This window comes from Abramis brama (genome assembly GCF_963993115.1).
Source record: "Abramis brama genome assembly, chromosome: 6".
Taxonomy (NCBI): Eukaryota; Metazoa; Chordata; class Actinopteri; order Cypriniformes; family Leuciscidae; genus Abramis; species Abramis brama.
This window is the reverse complement of record NC_139968.1, coordinates 39,443,811-39,466,736: the sequence shown is the minus strand read 5'-3', so window position 1 is coordinate 39,466,736 and position 22,926 is coordinate 39,443,811. Positions and strand designations below refer to the sequence as shown.

The following is a 22,926-nucleotide window of genomic DNA, read 5'->3' as shown; positions in this document are numbered from 1 at the left end:
AATTAAATGAAATATTGATGAAAATTCTAGTTTTGGCCACCAGATGGACCCAACATACACAATACAGTCACTTTGGAGAAAAGCATCTAAAATTAATACATGTAAATCACTATTATAGATTAAAACTCACAATATGTATGATATCTGATGGAGTTTTTTTTATTCAATGCCACAAGATAACATGATCATATTATTTACATTAGCTGCCAGAAAGAGAGAGAAAAATACATAAAGCACATCAAATGCACACATTTCTATCATGGATATGAATATCATTAATGCAGATTTCTAAATCTTTCCAGGATAGTCTTATAGTAGACTAATAGACTTACAGTAGACAAAATAAAACAGATTCAAAATAACTGGACAAATTCAGTGTAATCTGCTGTTATTGATCATCATTGACCAGAAGAACAGCGGCTGGTTATCGCTCTGTTACTGCATGTTGATGTGATTTTGCAGGACAATGTGGGACACGTGTGAGAGAGATACATTTACTAATATTATACTATGTAAATATTAAAAAAAAAACGTCAAGCAGTCGTTATCCTTTTTTTTTTTTTTTTTGCTTTAGACCAAACCTGCACTGCTGTGATTCATACTGATGGTTGGTGGTTTGGTTAATGGCTTATAACTATTTTAGTGAAATCATTATGGAGAAAAAATAAAAAAATAAAAAAACTGCTTAATCCTTTAAATGTGTTTTCATTCAACCGTCATTCAATCTGAATCTGAATTCATGGTTTATTCTTATTATGACTCCCCTTCAGTTATAATATAAGCATTATGATCATAGCTGTATATCAGTTCGGTAGGTAATATTCTGTTAAACTCTACAGTGATTTATTGGTGTGACAAATATATTTACATTTGTATTTGTGGAGTTGCTGCATATACATTTATGAAAGGAAATTAAAATAGCAACATAACATACATTAAGAAAAAAATAAAACAATGTAATTAACAAAACAAAATTGAAATGGGATGCATTAAAGAATAAAATGAAATATTCAAGAATATTCATAGTTTTAGCCTCAGATGGAGAGAATAGGAAAGCAATAGACCACACATATTTTCATCTTTACCATTAAAAATACAATATATGCCACAATTTTTTTTATATCTCTTCTGTTTTCTCCGTTTTACCTCTTGAAGCTCTGACGTCATTGACCAGAAGCACAGCAGCGGCTGCAGAAGCCACGCCCATCAGCGCAGTGACGACCAATCGCAGCACAGCTTCAACTGAATCACAACAGGGGGCGTGGACTTCTGGAGAAACTAATGAAACAAATGATCAATGAAATTAAGATTTTCAACAAGTTGACTTTAGAGTTTCATGAGTTTAAAAATATCTAATTTTCTGCTTTACACAAGAAATAAAATTTTTACAATTTTTAAAAACCTGAGATGACAGAAGCTCATTCATCATGTTTGACATCTTAATTTATAGAATAAATTAAGACATCTTAATTCTTGATAGAATCCACACATTAGTGAATGAATGTGAATAATATCAGTGCTGTCGTACCTGTACATGTGTGACCGAGTTGAGTTGAGTCTGGTTGTGAAGTGATGAACTGACCATCCAGTTCTGTAATGATAATGAAAGAAGTGAACGCATCAGTCTGATCTACAACAGAAGACAGAGATCAGTAGCCTGGCAAGCCAGACGTACATCAAGATGTTTAGTCTGGCAACTCACCATAGACACGGTCAATCTGATGGGCGGGATAAACGGCTGTCTTTCAAATTCCCTCTGCACGCAATAGGACAGCGCTTCAACCAACCAGAGCGTTTTCCCAACAGCGGAGCTTAGTTGATAGATTCAACTTTTAAATCTGGCCGACAAAACTACGAACACATCTTCCTTTTTTTAAGAATGACTTAAGTGCCGTTCTTTGTTCTTTTCTCAAAGAAAAACTTAACTCCAACTCCTCCAGAGTTTCGGCCAAAGCCGATTCGAAAGACCGTTGTTCTCCATCCGCAGCCGCCATTCTTTGTTTTCAAGTGGCAGGTAACCGTCGCAACTCTGTCGTCATATGTTAAGCCCGCCCCCGCCTACTCTATACACGACGTGATTGGCCTGATCCAATTTAGGTTTTTGCAGCAAAAAGGTCTATTGAGAGTGTCTAGACCCACCCTGGCTGCAAAATAATTTTGCTGCCGCTAGGGTGCGTCTAGATTTCTAGGCTAAGAGATCAGAGGCCTCATGTATCAATCTTGCGTACGCACAAAAACTTTGCGTACGCCAGCTTTCACGCTCACGGTCGTATGTACTAACAGTGAAATTAACGCGAGAATGTGCGTTCCTCCACGCCAATTTCATGTCTGGCATACGTACATTTCTCATTGTTTTTGTCCGTTGGCGACTCTTACAGGCAATGAAGTGAAGTTGCAAACATTACACAACGAATTGTTCTACAAGTCTATCGCACCACCACCTGTGGGAAGCATTGCTATTAATTTGCAATTTATAAAATAATTGACATATATTGTCACACGAGCCTTATGGAAATATTCTATCAATTATGCAATTAAGTAAGAACATATAAAAGCATATGAAAATTGATACAACCCTTAGTCTATGGCAAACAGCTTGGTGTAATGTCCACCTTTATAGCAAGCACAAGTTGTGATTTTTGCTGTGCACGTGCGTATTATTGTCCTCTTTGATCGTGGAAAATTTGAACAACGGACGCATCTCCGATCCGAAGATATCGGAAAAAGATTTTTTTTTTCTAAGGTAGGACGTTCACTTCACCATGCACTCTCCACAATGAATAGCTTATTATCCTTGTGTGACTGTTAAAGGAGTCATGACCTAGTATTACCTTGGATACCTACTGCTGTATTATAGTCTTTCAGGCCCTTCTAAAAAAGAAAAGTGGAAAAAAAATAAACACAGAGCTCCTCAGACCCTTATTTCTGAAGGCATTATTGTCTCGCGAGATCTGATGCGATATTTTGGCTGTCGTGGACAGTCATTTTAATAATGCAAATGAGGGGCGCGTTGATTGGTGGCAGGAAGGAGGGGGTTGACACCGCAGGTGACGCTTTAGCATATCATTACAAAATGACATCATGGCGCCAATTATGAATGAACCCGACCTGGCCGCGACCGGCTTCCCGGCCAGTGTATAAGTATGAGGCGCCGATTAGGGCTTAAATCAAACTTCATTCACGCACACATATATGAAACACGCTTGCATACATACTAAGTAGTCACACATACATGTATATGAACTCTCCACGCACATACTCATATGAGACGCGAGCAGTTTTTAGCAGTTAGCTGCTGTTTGTTACACAGAGTAGAGCAATAAAAACACATTCTTACTGTTTCAATTGCAGGCAAGTGTCTGATTGTTGAAAATGGCCCCTTTTTCCCGAGCTTCGATGCCAACTTCGCCTGATATTGCCTCAAATTTGTGAAGGATTCCGGCGTAAAATGTTTAGTTAGCACACATAACGTTAAGCCAGTGGGAAGGGTTGTCGGAACCGCGTCATTAAAAATGAATTTAATCCACTGGTCCCTGACAGCTTGGTCCGTTCTTGGGAGAGAAAACACATTTACATGTTGATTCTGGCAGTCAACCACAGAGCAACTCAGGTGTGTACTCGTTTCTCCATCTTTCTCGACTGAACTGAATATGAGGGGGAGAGGGGCGGGCTTCCTGCGGCATAGGTTTGCGGTGTCCATATATGGTATATCCTGCCCCGTCATGACGTCAAGACGGGGCTGAAATCAAAATCTCGTATTTGAGTGCGCGTGCACGCGCGCTGGTTTATTTATCCTGAGGTAAACGAACGCTTCACTTTTAAATATCGGCTTCCCGGCCAGTGTATAATCGTTAGGCAATCATAACATACATTGATTCTCGTGGAAAAGTGAAAATTGCAGGTCATGACTCCTTTAAACGTAACTGGTATCACCACAAACGTTATTCTGTGCCCTAAAAACGGGTATATTTCAAGGTACTGTGTCATGCAAGGTAATTGCAAAATCTAGAGAAATGTGCGAGGTGGCCAGTGGGGGATAGTTGAGACACACATGTACCAACTGTACCCCCGATAGAGCTCTATTAGGAAACACACTGTTTAGTTGTTCAGCCAGCAATCACTTTTATGTAGCCAGCATAGGACGCAAATGAAAATAAAATTTGATATTTGTGATATTTAAACTGTGTATTATTAATGAATATTGTTACATATCTTGTTCCTGCTTTATACATTTTAACCAGTGCTAATTTAAATAAAATGAATGAATATAAATGGATGAATAAACATGTTGCCCAATTGTTATTTTCTTTATTTGTCTTTATTTTTTGTATTTTACAATGAATGGTTAGTTACCTTCACATCATTAGAAATGGGTGTCTCAACTGTACCATGCACTGTCTCAACTGTACCACATATAGGTACAGTTGAGACAAAGTTCAGATAAAAAGCACCTTATTTTTATGAGCTAATTGTGGAAAATATAAACTACTTGTGGGTATTATTGATTGATAATATCTTAGTCTACAAGCTAATGAAATGTCATGTGGCGTGTCATGTGGAAATTCACTTCTTTTCAGTATCTATCTTTGTGTGAAAAATCAAAACGCAAAAAGTGTCTCAACTGTACTCAGTCTACTTTCAGATCCCACCGCATTGACGGCATCAGCCGAACTCTACCACTTATATTTTTTCCTTTTGTTATTAATTCCGGAGGACAAAGTTCCAAATACATTTTTTTTTCGTTTCCACCTCCAATTCACTTTCTGTAAAGTTTCGTTTCTTGCCGCCATTCTCTTACTGCTTTCTTTTGCCAAAATGGACTCATTACCATATTTAAATTAATTTAATTAAGGGAGGAGACTGGGTGGGGTGTTGTGCTCGTGCATTTGCGCTCAAATTTACGTTAACTGGGACGTACAAAGAGAATATACGTGGGATCCTTCGTACGCAGAGATTCATACATCTGGGTTTTTTGTGCATACGCACATTTACAGCTTTGTCCGTATGCAATGTTTTAGTATGAATTCAATGCAAGTCTTTGTACATGAGGCCCCAGGTCAGTAAATAAACACATATATATATATATATATATATATATATATATATATATATATATATATATATATATATATATATATATATATATCATCAGTGCTGTGGTACCTGCACATGTGGGACAGTGGCAGAGTTGAGTTGAGTCTGGTTGTGAAGTAGGCTCTGTAATGATAAAGAAAGAAGTGAATGCATCAGTCTGATCTAAAACAGAAGACAGAGATCAGGTCAGTAAATACACACATACATCATCAGTGCTGTGGTACCTGCACATGTGTGACAGAGTGTGTTGATGTCCAGATGTGTGGTCTGGCTGCTGATGGGATTGTTCAGCACACAGCTGTAGGTGTTTTTATCCTGATATTCCACCTCCAGAGGTAGAGAGAGACTGATGCTGAGATCAGACACACTGATGCTGGACAATACACTGATTCCTTTGTACCAGGAGAGAGTCACATGACTCACATTCAACACTGATGAACACACCAATGAACATGATGATGATGAAGAACAGTGTGGAGAGTTACTGATGATGAAATGATGAGTTACTGATGATGAAATGAGAATGATGACAGGAACAGGCAGACGAGCTGGAAAACATGAGAGTTTCATACAAATTTAAACCAGAACAGATTTCACACAGAAGGAAACTGCAGCCTTTAGCTTTAAAGCTCTTGACGTTACTGTATACTTGACTGTATGCTGAGACGATCCTCGGTATCTGTTTTGTGTGGGTTGTTGTTTTGTATATGTGTGCAGGGATTGGCTGCCGTCGGAGGAGCCTGATTGGTGGATCTACTGAGGCGCTAACCGAAGATGTGGAGCTCATTCTGGCGTGAGGAGCTCCGGATTCCAGATCCCAAAACCTTCTGTTGATCATGTTCGTTTGTTTGTGATGATTTAATTCGGTTCTTTCGTATGTTTTAGGAGCGTAGGGGTGTCCAGACATTTATTTTGACTTTGTTTGTGATTTATAGGGAGTTAGGGAAGTTTCTTTGTAATTTTGTTTATTCCCTGATTAGGTAATTTATGCATGTTTTATTTATAAGTCTATTTAGTTTAATATTTTGGCCTTGGGGCGTCCTGATCCCATTGCTCCTTAAAGTTAATGAAGGGAGAACGAAAAAACGGTACCTCTCCTTGCTTTCAAACGGATTACATAAGATGAGAATATTTGTTTTTTATATAAATTACTTAATTTAAAAGAAGAGCATCCAAGCTTCGTAAAGACATATCTCACGTGTCTGTGTGAGAAGTATTCGCTGAGTTACAGTTCATTTTCGGACGCGTTTCAGAATGGACTGCACTGACAGAGAGGAGGCAGAACTCGCGTCATGTTTATTTTTCTTTATTTGGCGAAAAGCACAACAGTTTGTTTTTATTGTGAGTATACACAAAAAAAAATACACACTTAACAGGATCGATTGATGTATAACACAAGTATGTAAAATCAAAATCAACAGATTATTTTGGAGGTTTTTTTGCACTGATAAGGAATAAGCGAGCAGATCACGCCGGCGTGATTGCCGACCTCAGAGGGTTAATTTAATTACTTTTCCACCTTAAATAAATTATAGTTTTTGTGGAACTTGTGAATTGTGTCTTTGGTGATCTGTCAGCTGGGTTTCACGTCGAGTCCGTCCTTATTGCACGGGTCGTAACAGCAGAGACACACATTACTGGATCAGACACCCACCAGATCAAAGGCTCCTCATGCTCACATGCTTCGTTGTATTTAAACCATTCTGCAGGTATAAATCTACTTTTTCCATTGATTGATGATATTGAAAAATGGGAGATATTTTAATATAGAGCGATCAGTCACATGACACAAAGACTGTTGTGCTACACTATTCATCGCTGGTACAGTCGTGCTACACTATTCATCACTGGTACAGTCCTGCTACACTATAGGGGATGAACAAAGTTTGCTACTGGAAAAACATCACTTTTTTATTGTTGTTGTTTTTAAGAAGACATTACACTAGAATTTTAAAAAATACTTTTAGTTCGAAACTCCCTAAATTACGATGACAGTACAATTACATTTACAATGCTTTAATTTGCCCCTCCTTGAACTGCCACCTTAACGTGGTGGAGGGGTTTGAGTACCCGAATGACCCTAGGAGCTATGTTGTCAGGGGCTATATGCCCCTGGTAGGGTCTCCCAAGGCAAACAGGTCCTAGATGACGGGTCAGACTAAGAGTGGTTCAAAAAACCCTTATGAGTGATGTTAAATCGAGGACCGTGACGTCGCCCGGTATGGCGCAGCCGGGGCCCCACCCTGGAGCCAGGCCCGGGGTTGGGGCTCGTATGCGAGCGCCTGGTGGCCAGGCCTCTCCCCACGGGGTTATTATAACCTTCAGCCCGAAGGAGCGACGTGGGGCCACCTTCCTGTGGGCTCACCACTTGCAGGAGGGACCGTAAGGGGCCGGTGCTGAGAGGATCGGGCGGCAGTCGAAGGCGGAGGCCTCAACAACCCGATCCCTGGAGACGGAAACTAGCTCTAGGGACGTGGAACGTCACCTCGCTGGCGGGGAAGGAGCCTGAGATTGTGCGTGAGGTTGAGAGGTTCTGACTAGAGATAGTCGGGATCACCTCTACGCATGGCTTGGGCTCTGTAACCACAATCCTTGAGAGAGGATGGACTCTTCACCACTCTGGAGTTGCCCATGGTGAGAGGCGGCGGGCTGGTGTGGGTTTGCTTATAGCCCCCCAGCTCAGCCGCCAAGTGTTGGAGTTTACCCCGGTGAACGAGAGGGTCGTTTCCCTGCGCCTACAGGTCGGGGATAGGTCTCTTACTGTCGTGTGCCTACGGGCCAAACGGCAGTGCAGAGTACCCGGCCTTCTTGGGGTCTCTGGGAGGGGAGCTGGAAAGTGCTCTGAATGGGGACTCCATCGTTCTACTGAGGGACTTCAATGCCCACGTGGGCAACGACAGTGACACCTGGAGGGGCGTGATTGGGAGGAACGGCCCCCCTGATCTGAACCCGAGTGGTGTTCTGTTATTGGACTTCTGTGCTAGTTACAGTTTGTCCATAATGAACACCATGTTCAAGCATAAGGGCCCTAGACCGTAGGTCGATGATCGACTTTGTGGTCGTTTCATCTGACCTGCGGCCGTATGTCTTGGACACTTGGTTAAAGAGAGGGGCGGAGCTGTCAACTGATCACCACCTGGTGGTGAGTTGGATCCGATGGCAGGGGAGGAAGCTGGACAGACTCGGCAGACCCAAACGTACTGTGATGGTCTGTTGGGAACGCTTGGCCGAGTCTCCTGTCAGAGAGATCTTCAACTCCCACCTCCGGCAGAGCTTCGACCAGATCCCGAGGGAGGCTGGAGATATTGAGTTTGAGTGGACCATGTTCTCCACCTCCATTGTCGAAGCGGCTGCTCAGAGCTGTGGCCGTAAGGCGGCAATCCCCGAACCCGGTGGTGGACATCGGAAGTAAAGGATGACGTCAAGCTGAAAAAGGAGTCCTATCGGGCCTGGTTGGCTTGTGGGACTCCTGAGGCAGCTGACGGGTACCGGCTACAGCCCGGGTGGTTGTGGAGGCAAAAACTCGGGCCTGGGAGGAGTTCGGTGAGGCCATGGAGAAGGACCCTAACCCTAACCCTAACCCTAACCCTTGAAGAGATTCTGGCAAACCGTCCGGCACCTCAGGAGAGGGAAGCAGTGCCCTACCAACGCTACCTACATTGGAGGTGGAGAGCTGTTGACCTCAACTGGGGATGTCGTTGGACGGTGGAAGGAATACTTCGAGGATCTCCTCAATCCCGCTGTCACGTCTTCATTGAGGAAGCAGAGGCTGAGGGCTCAGAGGTGGACTCGTCCATCACTCAAGCTGAAGGTAGTCAAGAAACTCCTCGGTGGCAAGGCACCGGGGGTGGATGAGATCCGCCCTGAGTACCTCAAGTCTCTGGATGTTGTGGGGCTGTCTTGGCTGACACGCCTCTGCAGCATCACGTGGCGGTCGGGGACAGTGCCTCTGGGATGGCAGACCGGGGTGGTGGTCCCTCTTTTTAAATAAGGGGGACCGGAGGGTGTGTTCCAACTACAGGGGATCACACTTCTCAGCCTCCCTGGGAAAGTCTAAAACCTGGGATTCAGGAGGAACAGTGTGGTTTTCGTCCAGGCCGTGGAACACTGGACTAGGGCTGCCCCCGACTAAAGATATTCCTAGTTGACTAACGCTCCTGCATTTTAGCGATTAGTCGAATAATCGTTCATTTATGATATTAATATAAAAACTTGCGTATATACAAGGAAAGGTATAGTCCAAGTTGAAGTTTAACGCTTCCATATGACAGAAAATGCTAAAGCATGATATTAGCGCGTTCAACTTATGACACAAAAATCAGTGGCCGGAATGTTAGGCTAATTATAACATAAAAACAGCAATCAGACTGCCTGTGCATTTTAATAATTTATTATCAAAAATACAAACTGTAACAGTTACATGTCAAAAAAAAAAAAAAACAGTTTTGAATAAAATAAAATAAAATTCGTTCTTTAAAATAAATTAAATAAACTTATTAGTAACTTAGGCCTAGTACAAAACAAGTCAAAAAAAACAAAAACAAATAAATACTGTAGCAAAAACGCTGTTTGGTATAAAAATACAGTGGAAAATTAATATAATTTTTATATTGTTCAAAAGGAAAATTAACAAAAACGAACAATTTAATAAATGCACATGGCACATCGCACAACGCCAAAACTTAGAATAAAAAAGAAGGCGGCAAACAAATCAACAGCCTAAGTATTTGATTAAATTGTTTAGAACAACTATATTTAAGACAAAATGTGGAACAAATAATTTAAAGAACACAAATACAAATCAAAAATATCAGAGCAAAGCCGCAAACTGCCATTAAGACGACGGATGAGTCTTGACCTGAAACAACAAATTGCAAACATCAGACTAATTTTTCTTACAGAATAAAAAACAACTTCTGCATTATATAAAAACGAATAAATAAAAATAATATGTATTTATTTATTTGTATAGCCTACCCATTATAAAAACCCGTTTTTTTTTTTTTTTTTTTAATATAGGCTAGCCTAACGGATAGCAAACAGAAACACTACAAAAAGGAAATTAAGCATTCTTACCTAAGCTTTCAATTCGATTTTATTTTTTTCCTATTATGTGAGAGGAACACCAGCTTGTCCACATTGTTGGGAAGAAGGGAGCTTCTTGACTTGATCACAATGAAGCCGGCATTTGAAAAGATGCACTCTGATGGAGTGGATGTGGAAGGGATGTGGAGGCGTTTAGCCGTTTACATATCGCGCCTAAAAACCAAACGCGTTGAAAACGCTAGGCGCGCCGCATTCTCCTTTTTCGAAAGTGCTAGGGCGGTTGCGCTCTGGAGGCGAATGTCGTTGCTAAGCAACCATCAGCTGCACTCTCCGTTACAGTTGTACCTACCTACTTGCCGCATTCTGAAAAGTTGAGATGTTTTTATCTCGATGTTAAGCGGACGCGCTTGGAAAAAAAAAGGGGTCTGTGCATATTGAATTCATTGAATTTCAAGATGGTGCACGGTTGGTTGGGCTCCGTGCTCCTCTTGCTTTTGCCTTTTAAAACTGGCAATTTTATCTCTGATAGACTTTCTACTGACGCCAAGATTAATAAGCAGCAAATACGTGAATATGCCAATAAACCCGAAGCCATAAGTAAGAAGGATAAACAACACCAGCAACAAATGAAATGTCGGTGTGGAGCAAACAAACAGTGTCAGCGTTCAGACATGCCGTTCACCTGTTTGGTGTGGCTTCTTCTGCTGCTAATACTTGGATCACTTGTCCTAAGGATTCCACAAAACGAGCCTGACAGTCTGCTGTGCCACACGCCATACCTGAACAACGTTGGATATGGCCGTTTCACCATCTACTATTCCCTCCTGAAGTTTGGAAACGCACGCGTTATAGGCTTGCGCACCAAAGTGGAGCTGGGTGGCAGGAAGAAAGATAGTGGGCGCGCTATAATGTATCTCTCCTTTCTGGTCCTGTTGGCGGGAGACATCCAGCTTAATCCCGGCCCAGACGCTGACTGTGCGATTGGCGAGCGGGCGGGAGCCTCCGCGGCGGAGCTAGTGCGTCATCTGCGATGGCCGGCGGACCCGGAGGTGGTTGGAGGATTTCCAGTGGGAGACAGCTGTGGGTGCTCTGTGCGGACGACTGTTCGGGTGCCGGCACTGGAGGACCTGGAGGCAGTGGCGGCTCCGTGTGCCTGCGTCGACCGGGCTGCGGCGGGGGTTGCACCCGCGGATGGTCCGGCGGACTGCGGGGGGGATGGGGGGGGGTGACCTGGCCCAGAGTCAGGGCCGTTTGAAGGAATTTGGGGGCCCCAAGCAAAATGGACATGGAGGCCCCCCCAATAAAAAACATATTATAATATGTAACCATATTCCGTCCGTTCGAAAAAAAAAAGTTGCACTAACTGTTTGTTACAAGCAGCATTTGCCGTCAGGCAGGTAGCTAACATAAACATATTTTTTCTAGCCTACCTGCTGCAAAATTACACCATTTGTAAAAGACAACTGAAGCTATTTTATCCAGTGTAATTTATCACTTACCACTAGGGGTGTAACAAAATTCACGGTTTGGTTCAATACGATACACGTGTTACGGTTTGGTATGTTTTCGATACAGCAAAAAGAAAGAAATGCCAATTTCCTTGATTTTTTTTTTTTTTTTTTTTTATCATAAAATATGATTTCTTTTTACTTTGAGCAATTCTGGAGCTATAATTGACTCTTCTTAGGAGCATATAAAACAAAACAGCTCCTTGGAAAAAAATTAAATGTAATATTGTAGTAGTTATAAACAAATGTTTATTTTAGTTAAGATTAACATTTGCATTGTATTCATAATGTCAAAATAAAACCGACGTAATGTTACTTGAAGGCATTATAGCCTACTATTCCTGCCAAACTATGTGAATGTTTCTCGCAGCGATGTTATTACTTCTGTGGCGAATTCAAATGCTTTCTTTACTGGATCTCTTATTAGCGCTGTGTAGTAACAGTGTCGCATGATCACGATCGGCTCGCGCTGCACTGGTCCAAACTGATAAACGTTCCTTCAACCACACAATAACGAGTAGCTCAGTTTCGTTCCGCTTACATTACGTTTGCCATTTGATGTTGGGCAATGTTGTGGTCGTGCCGGCGTCTCTACATTATGAGCGCGCTTGCCACGCGCAACGCGCCTACATTTGAAATAATGAAATTTTGGTCGGCAGGAAAAATTATCCAACGAAGCGTTCGGTTTGAAAATGCGTACCGAACACCGAACCGAAAGCCTCGTACCGAACGGTTCAATACGAATACGTGTATCGTTACACCCCTACTTACCACTATCTTGTTTTTTCTTATCCTCCTCTTCCTTTCTCTTCATTCTTTTCTGGCTTCCTGAAGCATAATTCCGCTTCATGATCACTGCCGAGGAGTTTTTGTATTTTGCCGGCAGAGCAGAGATCACGTGGTTGGCTGGCTGCTGTCAGCGACTACTGAGGGGGGCCCCCTTGAGGGGGATCCCGATAACAGTGTCATTGCACTTTAATGCATTGACTATTAAAGGGGCGCTCACAGTTTGTCGTTGCATTTTATTCTTAACCAGTCGTTGTCTTGGGGCCCCAGGCCAGCGCGGGGCCCCAAGCAATTGCTTGGTTTGCCTGCCTTGTCGCGACGGGCCTGCCCAGAGTTGCGCCCTTCTTTTCGCGGATTCTTCTGTCGACGAGGCGGAGGAGGCCATACTGGACACGGATTTAAAATCACTATGTGTGCAAGGATCCAGAGGCGCTCCTAACCGTAAGACTGATTATACTAAGAGTAACGTTAATACAACTCATAAAGTCAAGTATAAACGAACAAACAGGGACACTATTGATAATATAAAAACTTTGCAGTCACAAGCAATAATAAAGCAGAGACAATATTTATTTTTCCAGACAGTAAATCATGCGAAAATAATCTGGGATCCTACAGTAAAGCCTAAGGGTATTTTGGGAGGGCATTTAAATATTAGAAGCCTGTATCCAAAATGTGATGAAATTAGAATTTTGCTAATTGGTTCCAATCTTGATTATTTGTGCATAGGTGAAACATGGATGCATGATAAAATTCCCACCTCAATGATAGATGTGCCTGGATATAAGTGCTATAGAAAGGATAGGGTTACTGGTAGAGGAGGAGGAGTTCTGGTTTACATTAAAGACTCCTTTAAGACCAAGGAAGTCCAATTAGATGAATCTCTATCAATTGAAAGTTTATGTGTAAATGTGGCTCTATCCTCACGCATGATGTTTAACATCCTTGTAGTGTATAATCCACCATCTAGCTGCCTACAAACCTTTTATCACAATTTGGAAAAAATTCTTAAATCTTTTAAACCGAACAGTGAGGTGCTTATTTATGGAGATACTAATGTTAATTGGTTAAATAAATCCAGTAGGAAACAACTCAAAGAACTAACATCAAAATATGACTTTCATCAATTTGTAAATGGACCCACTCGCTTGACAAAAACATCACAAACAGCAATAGATTTAGCTTTCTCAAATAAGCCGGAAAGAGTCTTAAAAACATACAATTTGGTGTGTGGCTTATCAGATCATAACATGATATTAATTTCCAGAAAACTCTCAAAAAACGTCTAAATGAATATAAATATGACCGAAAGGCAACCAAGTTAGTAATCCCCCGCAAGGATCTTATTAAATTTGAGAATGAGTTAGCAAACACTAGTTGGGATGAAGTCTCACAACATAGTCAAGTGAACGAGTGTTGTGATATATTTACTTCTACAATGAGTAACATTTTAAATAAGTCCTTAAAACAATGTAAAAGGCCACAAAGAAAAGTACAGCTTCCATGGGTAAGTGATGCAGTACGACAGTTAATAAAAAAAAGAGATTTTGCTTTAAAAACCTATCTTAAAACCAGATATGACACAGATCTGATGTTATTTAAAGGTTTACGAAATCAAGTAGTGAAAGAATTGCGCAACTTAAAAGCAAACTATTATATGAAAATTCTAACTGAAGCTAAAGGAAATTGTAAAGCAATGTGGAAACAAATGAATAGTCTAATTAAACCTAATGCAAATACAAATAACTCATATGAACTAAAATGTGAAGAAAAAAACATATCAGACCCTGTCCAAGTTGCTAATGTTTTTAATCAATTTTTTATTAAATCAGTACAAGATCTTGCTTCTAATTTTTTAGATGACGAGCCCAATAGTGTCAACTTAAACATATTGTCATCAGCAAATGAGAATTCCTTTAAAATTAGAGAAGTGGATCAGGCAGTGGTACTGAAAGCTATCTCAGACCTGAATACTAATTTATCCAAAGACAACTATAACATAGATGCAACTTTCCTCAAAAAATATTCTCAAATTATCATTCAACCTTTGACCCACATTATAAATGTCTCGATTAAAACTGGAATATTTCCAGATGCGTGGAAAAAGGCACTAGTTAAACCCATCTTTAAGTCCGGGAATACCACAGACGTTAGTAACTATCGACCAATAAGTCTAGTTCCGGTAATGTCAAAAATACTAGAAAAAATTGTTTCCGAACAGCTAACTCAATATTTAGAAATACATCAGTATATACACCCTCAACAGTATGGTTTCAGACAGAACCATTCTACTGAATCAGCCATCTGCGCATTATTGGAAAATATTGTGCAGCCGCTTGATAGAGGAAACATCGTGGGTGCAGTATTCCTAGACTTAAAGAGGGCATTCGATACAGTAAACCACAGCCGTCTTATTTCAAAACTGTCATCATATAATATGTCACACCAGGCATTATCATGGTTCGAGTCATACTTACAGGGCCGAGAACAATGTGTAGTCATTGATCATGTAAAATTAAGACCGGAATCCCTCAGGGAACCATACTAGGGCCTGTTCTCTTCAGCCTGTATGTGAACGAGCTACCTGAAGTGTGTCCTGAAGTTGGCCTTCAGATGTATGCCGATGACACTGTGGTTTATGTGTCTGGCAAAAGCCCTGTTGTTATCGGCAGTACATTGACCGAAAGTCTTGAGAAAGTGTCTAATTGGCTAAATAAATCATGTCTAACACTTAATCTGAGGAAAACTAAATCAATGTGTTTTTCTATAAAAAGAACGAGGGTAATAAATGACCTTAACGTTAAAATGAATGGTGAACTCATCGATCAGGTAGAACAAGAAAAATATTTAGGAGTGATTTTAGATTCTCAGCTAAATTTAAAAGTCATATTAAAAATATCTCAAGAAAAATGAAGGCCAGTATGAACTGTTTCAGAATGATCAGGAGCAGTCTAACATTTGAATGTGCTCATGTCTTTCTGAACACTATGATCCTGTCCCACCTGTCGTACTGCACCACTGTTTGGTCCCAGACTAGCCAAACTACCCTAAAGCCTATTGAGAGGCTTTATAACCGTGCCTTAAAAATTTTAGATAAAAAGCCCATTCGATTCCATCACTGTTACATTTTAAGTAAGCATAAAATCTTAAATTTTGTTAATTTTGTTAATCTTAGACACATTAAGTTGTTTTTTAAATGTTTGACTGGACTTGCACCTGAGCCACTTTGTAAATTTGTGAACAGGCTGGATACCTCCAGATCAACAAGAGCGGCTACATGTGGAGACTGTAAAGTTCCATTTTGTAAAACATCTTTTGCCCAAAATGTTTTTTCTGTGAAAGGAGCCAATTTGTGGAAGTGGCTTCCTACAAATATAAAGACTTTAACTAAACTGTCCACCTTTAAAAAACTAACAAAAGCCTGGTTCATACAGCAGCAGCAGTGTGATCATGCCATATGAGATGTGTAGCTGGGTGTATGTGAGGTGTGCATCTGTGTGAGTTCGAGTGAATGTGTTTATTTATTATACTTATCTTTATTGGTGCTAACTGGTTTCTGGACATTTCATTGTATTTGCTGTAATTTTTTTTTATTTTTATTTTTAATTCTTCATTATCTTGACTGTTAAAAGCTCTTCTAGGGACAGGTGTTGCGAATTAGCCATGGCTATAAACACTGTGATACATGCATCGGATTGTTCTTTATGTAATAATCTATGTTTATTTTGTATCTGTCCCTATTCAAATAAACAACAAATAAATAAATAAACAAATAAAATATATAAAGTGCGCTTTGGTATACCGCGAGGCACGAGATCTCTTGATCTCTTGTTGCTTTGATGTCATGTCATACACTGACTGCGCAGCCCCTGATTGCGTAATTTTTTCACTTGATTTTTTTTGCGACTAACCGACTAATGAAAATGTATTCGACCAAGCCCTCTTCATATCGACTAACGTTTAGTCGACTATTTGGGGGCAGCCCTACACTGGACCAGCTCTATACCCTCTACAGGGTGCTGGAGGGTTCATGGGAGTTTGCCCAACCAGTCCACATGTGCTTTGTGGATTTGGAGAAGGCATTGGACTGTGTCCCTCGCAGCGGCCTGTGGAGGGTGCTCCGGGAGTATGGGGTCCTTTGCTAAGGGCTGTCCGGTCCCTGTACGACCGAAGCAGGAGCTTGGTTCGCATTGCCGGCAGTAAGTCAGACTTGTTCCCGGTGCATGTTGAACTCCGGCAGGGCTGCCCTTTGTCGCCGGGTTCTGTTCATAATTTTTATGGACAGAATTTCTACGTGCAGCCAGGGGCCGGAGGGTGTCAGGTTTGGTGACAACACGATTTCGTCTCTGCTCTTTGCGGATGATGTTGTCGTGTTGGCCTCATCAAACCAGGACCTACAGCATGCACTGGGACGGTTTGCAGCCGAGTGTGAAGCGGCTGGGATGAGAATCAGCACCTCCAAATCCAAGGCCATGGTCCTCAGTCGGAAAAGGGTGGCTTGCCCACCAGGTTGGTGTCTGGCCCTTTAAATGCAAATGAGCTGCTGCTCCCAGCACAGAGGGCGGGGTTTCAAGAGCTTGTGTGTATTAGAGGATGGATACCCGACCCGAGCCCGACGGGAGCCGGGCCGGGCTGGGTTCGGACAGATATTTAGAAATTATGTTCGGGTTCGGGTTGGGTTTGGTCACATCAGCGCGATTAGGCATTGAACATTTTAAATTTAAAACAGCTTATTATGTAGGTAGGCAATGTGCCTGATGCTTTCACTTGATGCAAATGTAAAATATTACCATAACATCTGTCTTCCTGTGTGCGGAAATTTGTTTATGTAGCCGTGACAATGAAACACGTGCATGCGCGCCTGTGTTAAGTGTGCTTGCTGCTCCGTGCGCGCTGATGCACTGAATGCCTTCCTACAGTTGCTTAATAAAAGCGGGCTTTCCACACAAACAAACGTACATGTGTCATTAGTATGAGAAAAAAATGGGATTTTAACTGTCGGTCTCGGACATAAATATCTTTATGCCTGTCGGGATCGGGTCGGGTTCGGTTACTGCTCTGTCGGACGCGGGCCGGGCTCGGACAGAAAAATTCGTCCCGATCCGCACTCTAGTGTGTAATAGCAGCTCCATTTACCTCACGCAGACACACACTAAAATGACAGAAACTGTTCTGCCTTTCATATTTAAACGGAGTCAGACAAAGATGGAGAGACTCAAGAAGAAGTGACAACACGTAGACTGCAACAGGACGTCTCTGAATGGTTAGTTGATGAATTTATGTTGCTGATGTATAGTTAACTATCTTCAATTAGCATATTCTGTCATGATAATCTATACATCGCTCTTTAGGAACTGTAATGAGATGCACACAGAGTTACTTTCTATTGCATGTGAAAAGACGGATGCTAAAGTTTGAGCAACAACTCTTCCTCTTCACATCATGGACTGCATGTTCTGGGGGCAGGGTTTATCTAAATTTTAGGGTTGGTGATGTCACTAACACATGAGGAATGTTGTGTAGTCCATACCAGCCGTTTGTTGTAGTACTTAAAAAACGATTTCTTTAATAGCAAATATCTCCCTTTGCTTTGAACTTTGTAACTTTGCAGATGTTGTTTATGCTCAAACAGCAACATTACACACTAACTAAAGTTAGAAAAGTGAAATCATATTCAACCACTCCTTTAACATAGTAATATAGTATATTAACATCTCACATACAGTAAATTTTATTTGTCAAACATTAGCATTCACTGATTCTGATCTTTTTCACAGTAAAACTGTTATTAAAAAGATGAAGTTAAATTGTGGAAGTCCTTTCAACCCCACACGATTCACAGAAACACACACTCACACTATTCATGCCTCAAGACATGCAAACACAAAAGCACATTAACCACAAACGTCCAGTAATGAAACACATTCTCATGCACACACTCTCTAACCAACAGATGAAACTACATTCATATTCCAGATCTGAAAATGAGGCCTTCTGCAGTTTGAGCTGTAGAATACAATACTGTAAAAATACATAAAAAAATGCCATGAAATTAAATGTGTGCTGCCATTCTGCAGATTTTGTTGCTTAAAGTGCCCTATTATGCTATTTTAAAGGTTCATAATTTTGTTTTGGAGTCTCTGACTTAGATTTACATGCATCCAATGTCAAAACCACTTTAATTTTCTCATAATATACATTGAACATCACCTCATTTCTCAAAGAGGCTGAAAGATCCTGAGCTCAACAAGGGGAATAGACACACGAGAACAGCCACTGAGTCTCCAGTGAAGGCATTTGTCTTCAGCTGATTTCTTAAAGTTGTGATGGTCTCACTCTCAGCAGATCGGGTGAAGATTGTCAACTAAACATTCGTTTCACATACATTTTGTTTTATCACTCTGGGTGGATTGGGTTTAATTGTCATCCATATGTTATCCATATGAACACCTCACATGACACGTTTACATGCATCCTCATATATTGCTGACGCTAATATAAAATTTATAATGAATGTACTTTTCAGACTATAAAGGTAAGTATGAAACAGTCTCTTGACCTCGCTGTGTTTCCATGAGTGCCCAAAACGCATGAATATGAAGCACGTGATTGGTTGTCATTTGCGTTTAGAATGACGATAACCTGAGTTAAGTGCAGTGTGAAAAATACTAACGTGGAGGTAGTAGAGAACCAGATTTTGTTGCAAAAACCTTTCCGTTTTTAGTACATCGTTGTCATGTAAACGTACTCTCAGAATGCAAATATAAAAAGCGTGGAGATGATTCATCATATCTGCACCTGTCCATTGCTTGCATGACATATTCACATATTCATATGACAGGGACAACATTATTCATGCACTACAGAAGTTAGAGGCTTTTCTCATGGTCAGTTTTCAATGTCTTAGGATTAATATAATAAAATTTGAATAATAAATAAATTTACAGTATTAGGGATAATAATGACAACAAAATGCCTAATATATAACAGAGTGAGCTGTAATTCTCTACTCACCGTAGACAGTAACAGTGAATCTGTAAGTGGTCACTGTGCTGGTGCCAATGGTCACTTCATATTCTCCAGAGTCTTCAGTTCTGGTGTTTGTGATGGTCAGAGATCCAGTCTGATGATCCAGCTTCAGTCTGTCTCTGAATCTCCCATCAGGACCATCAGATGTGGAGAACATTTCTATGTCTTTATTGATTCTAGCTATTTGAGTCTTTTGAGGTCCAAACCTCCATGTTATCAGATCATCTCTCTGTATTTCAGTAACACCAGATTCTAGAGTGACTGAATCTCCCTCCGTCACTGAAACGATCTTCACTGTATCTGAATCAACAAACACTCCTGAAGAACAAACATAGAACAGTTTATCAGTCGCACAAGTTAATAATTTTTATTTATGAATGATGCAACTGACGTTCATTAGAGCTCCACACAAATAACACACAACTGTTAAAACAACATAAACTTACCAAACAGACAGCAACAGCACAAACATAGAAAAGCAAATGTGTGAAACATTTTCTTCAATAGTTCAGTGTCTGATATAGTATCAGTCAAGTCTGAGAACTTGTGAGCGTCTGCAGTGAACTATTTGCTAACTTCCTCCTCAATTAACAATTAGGCCACGCCCCCTTTCTCCAAACCCTGTCTCAAATGTTGTATTGTGTATGTCTGTGCATCATTTTTTATTTTATTTTTATGCTCAATAACATAAGAACATTTTCATGGAATTACATACAAATACATATATATTACGCCCCGACTAGGGGAATATAAAACACAAAAGAGGCGTAATAAATAATTGTTGGGTTGTGGAAATGTAATCCCAGCACGCATCACTCCGGTCGATAATCAAAAACAAATGCACAAAATTTAAGCAAAAAGTAATACATTTATTAAAGAACAACAAGTGAAATAAAGAGCAACTCTTCAGGGTGTCCAAAAGGCCAAATTAACAAACAAAACGAATATAAAAAAGAAAAGATGGGAAAATTAATGACCTAATCAAATAACAAAAGAAAATGCATTTAGCTTACCTAACTCCCTGCCCAAAAAACAGAGATCAAACAATTTAAAAATAAACAAGGCAGGACACCCCTACACTTCACACTGTTAAGATGGTTTAGACATAGGAGAACGGTTCAGAGGTTACCACAAGATGCACATTCACTTGAACTAATTAAAATCTCTAATACACAATTTGATCATCAGCCGGAGAAGGGATTCCGGAGCTCTCAACCCACGTGCGACCGAACCAACGAGCTCCTCAATGAGTGCCAGCAGCGTCCTTATAAAGACCGACTGGGCAACCAATGGCTTCTTACAACCCATGATTGGATAACCTGTTTGAAATCAGAGAAAACAAGAAAGAGAAAAGGAACACAGAGCAATAGAAAACAATAAGCTAAACACAGGTCGTAACAATATACAAATAATGAAACAAAGATAAAAAAAGATTAATGATAACATCAGACAATATTAAGGATTTTAGTAACACGTTGTGCACAAAAAAAAGGATCAGCGGATGATTCTCAACAATGTCTAGGAACTGGTTTAGAACTCTTTGTGATTTTTTTTATGGAGTTTTTATGGAGAAAATGAATGGGGAAAATTGCTCTGTCACTGTTTCACTCTTTTCCCTCAATGAACGTTTGTGTGATATGACCATTCTTTACACTGTCTGTGTGCAAATAAACTGTTTAAATGCTATTAATGGTCATTATTTGAGCAAATTATACCCTATTATTCCCCCAGAACACTTGTGATATACAGCATGTGTCGCATGAGATCATCCAGTGATACTTGTGCATCTTTAAAGAAAGCTTGATACTGATCATATTCACTGCCATCATGGACGAGTGCGAGCGGGACATTTTTTTTAAATTTCTCTTTTGTGGTCCATAAACAGAAAGAAGTGCACGCAGCATTAGAACAACACCAGGGTGAGTAATATATGACTTCATTTTCACTTCAGGGTGATTCAGGGTGGTTGGACTTTTATTTCAGACAGTAGATGGCGCTCTATACTGTGGTGTGCACAGTTTGTTTAAAGAAGAAAGATTTATTTCATTTTAATTAGAGATTTAGACCTGTCTGAGTGTATGCCCCTGTATATCCTCTGCCCTGGGCATAAAGCGATGATGCCTATATATAATTCATAGATGTAAATGCTCTATGTGTACAGCACTTTGGTTGGCCAGTGGCCGTTTTTAAATGTGCTTTATATAAATAAACTGAACTGAACTGAAATCAATTCAGTAGATGCTATTCAGTTTCATCTTAAGATGCTTTATTGGCAAGCCATTTTTAGATACATTACCAAAGCTTTTGCAGCATTGCTGTGTACAATTAAAACAGTGCAAAATTAAGAACCATAAAGACATAAAGAAAACTTTAACTGACAAAAATACAAAATAGACACCAGTAGAGAATAAAGTGGGGAAAAAATGGAAGAAATGTCTCTTTTTGTACACATCGTAGGCCTACACCCTACTGAACATTTTCGAGTAATGAACCATTGGAAGTTGTTGGTAAGCATCAGTGATTTGCAAATCTGAGCCAAAAAGATCTTTTTATGTCCGTGTAATAATAAACGCCATTAAACAGATCCGATTCACTCATAACGGCTGTTTATCAAAATGCATAAATCGAGTGTATTATTGGATGGTGAAGTCAATCTTGGGAAGGCTAATTCCTGGTAATGAACACTAGATGGCGCTCTAGTGCAGTAAAAGCTGTTTGGAACTCTCTTTATGAATAATAGTGCAGCAGATTAGTAAAAAAAATCGTTCACTTTGGTATACAAGAATGAAATTTGGCACAGATACTCTCTAAGGGCCACTGTTTTGGAAAAAGGTATGTGCCACTCAAAAATTCAGGATGGCGACCATTTCTGTCAAATAGTCATAATGTCTGCTTTGTCTGCCTCCTCTCCTTTGACCTGTCCGGCTTAGTTAAACTTGCCATGGATATAAAATCCCCGCCGGCATAGCTCTCAGGTTCACTGGAGTACACAAGCCTCTCCACCATGGCAAGGTGCAGTCCACAGAGAGGAAGAGCCACTGTTAGAAAAAGGAAGTGGCCAGTAAAAATTCAGGATGGAAACCATTTTTCAAGATGGCTGCCATTCCTGTCCTATGTTCATTGCTGTTTCCAAAATAGTGATACAGAAAATATGCCACAAATAATCTGTTAAGGCCACTTTTTGGAAAAATTGGATGGCCAATAAAAAATTCAAGATGGAGACCTTTTCCAAGATGGCCGTCATTTCGGTAGTATGTACACTGATGCACACATGCATGTTAGCAAAAATACTCTAACGGCCACACTTTTAGAAAAATGCAATCGCAAAAATTCAAGATTCATTTTTCAAGGTGGGTGTTGCTTTAATAGTGTAATCTGTTGGGACTGAGTTAAAAGTAAGGATTGAAAAAAAAAACATAAGTTCTATTCACATTTTGACCAGCTCAAAGGCCTTGTGGTTAGA

At 40.4% G+C, this 22,926-nt stretch overlaps 1 protein-coding gene across 1 annotated transcript; it reads right to left on the bottom strand.

Moving 5' to 3' along the window:
• Window positions 1-1,101: 1,101 nt before the first annotated feature.
• Window positions 1,102-22,469, bottom strand: LOC311085931 (CD48 antigen-like; the record flags this gene model as incomplete). Its single annotated transcript, XM_084118549.1, has 5 exons — window positions 1,102-1,278; window positions 5,319-5,642; window positions 19,449-19,781; window positions 20,684-20,782; window positions 22,400-22,469. 5 exons carry the CDS (start codon window positions 22,467-22,469, stop codon window positions 1,118-1,120), a joined length of 987 nt encoding a protein of 328 aa, XP_083974675.1. The 3' UTR covers window positions 1,102-1,117.
• Between the last annotated feature and the right edge of the window lie 457 nt (window positions 22,470-22,926).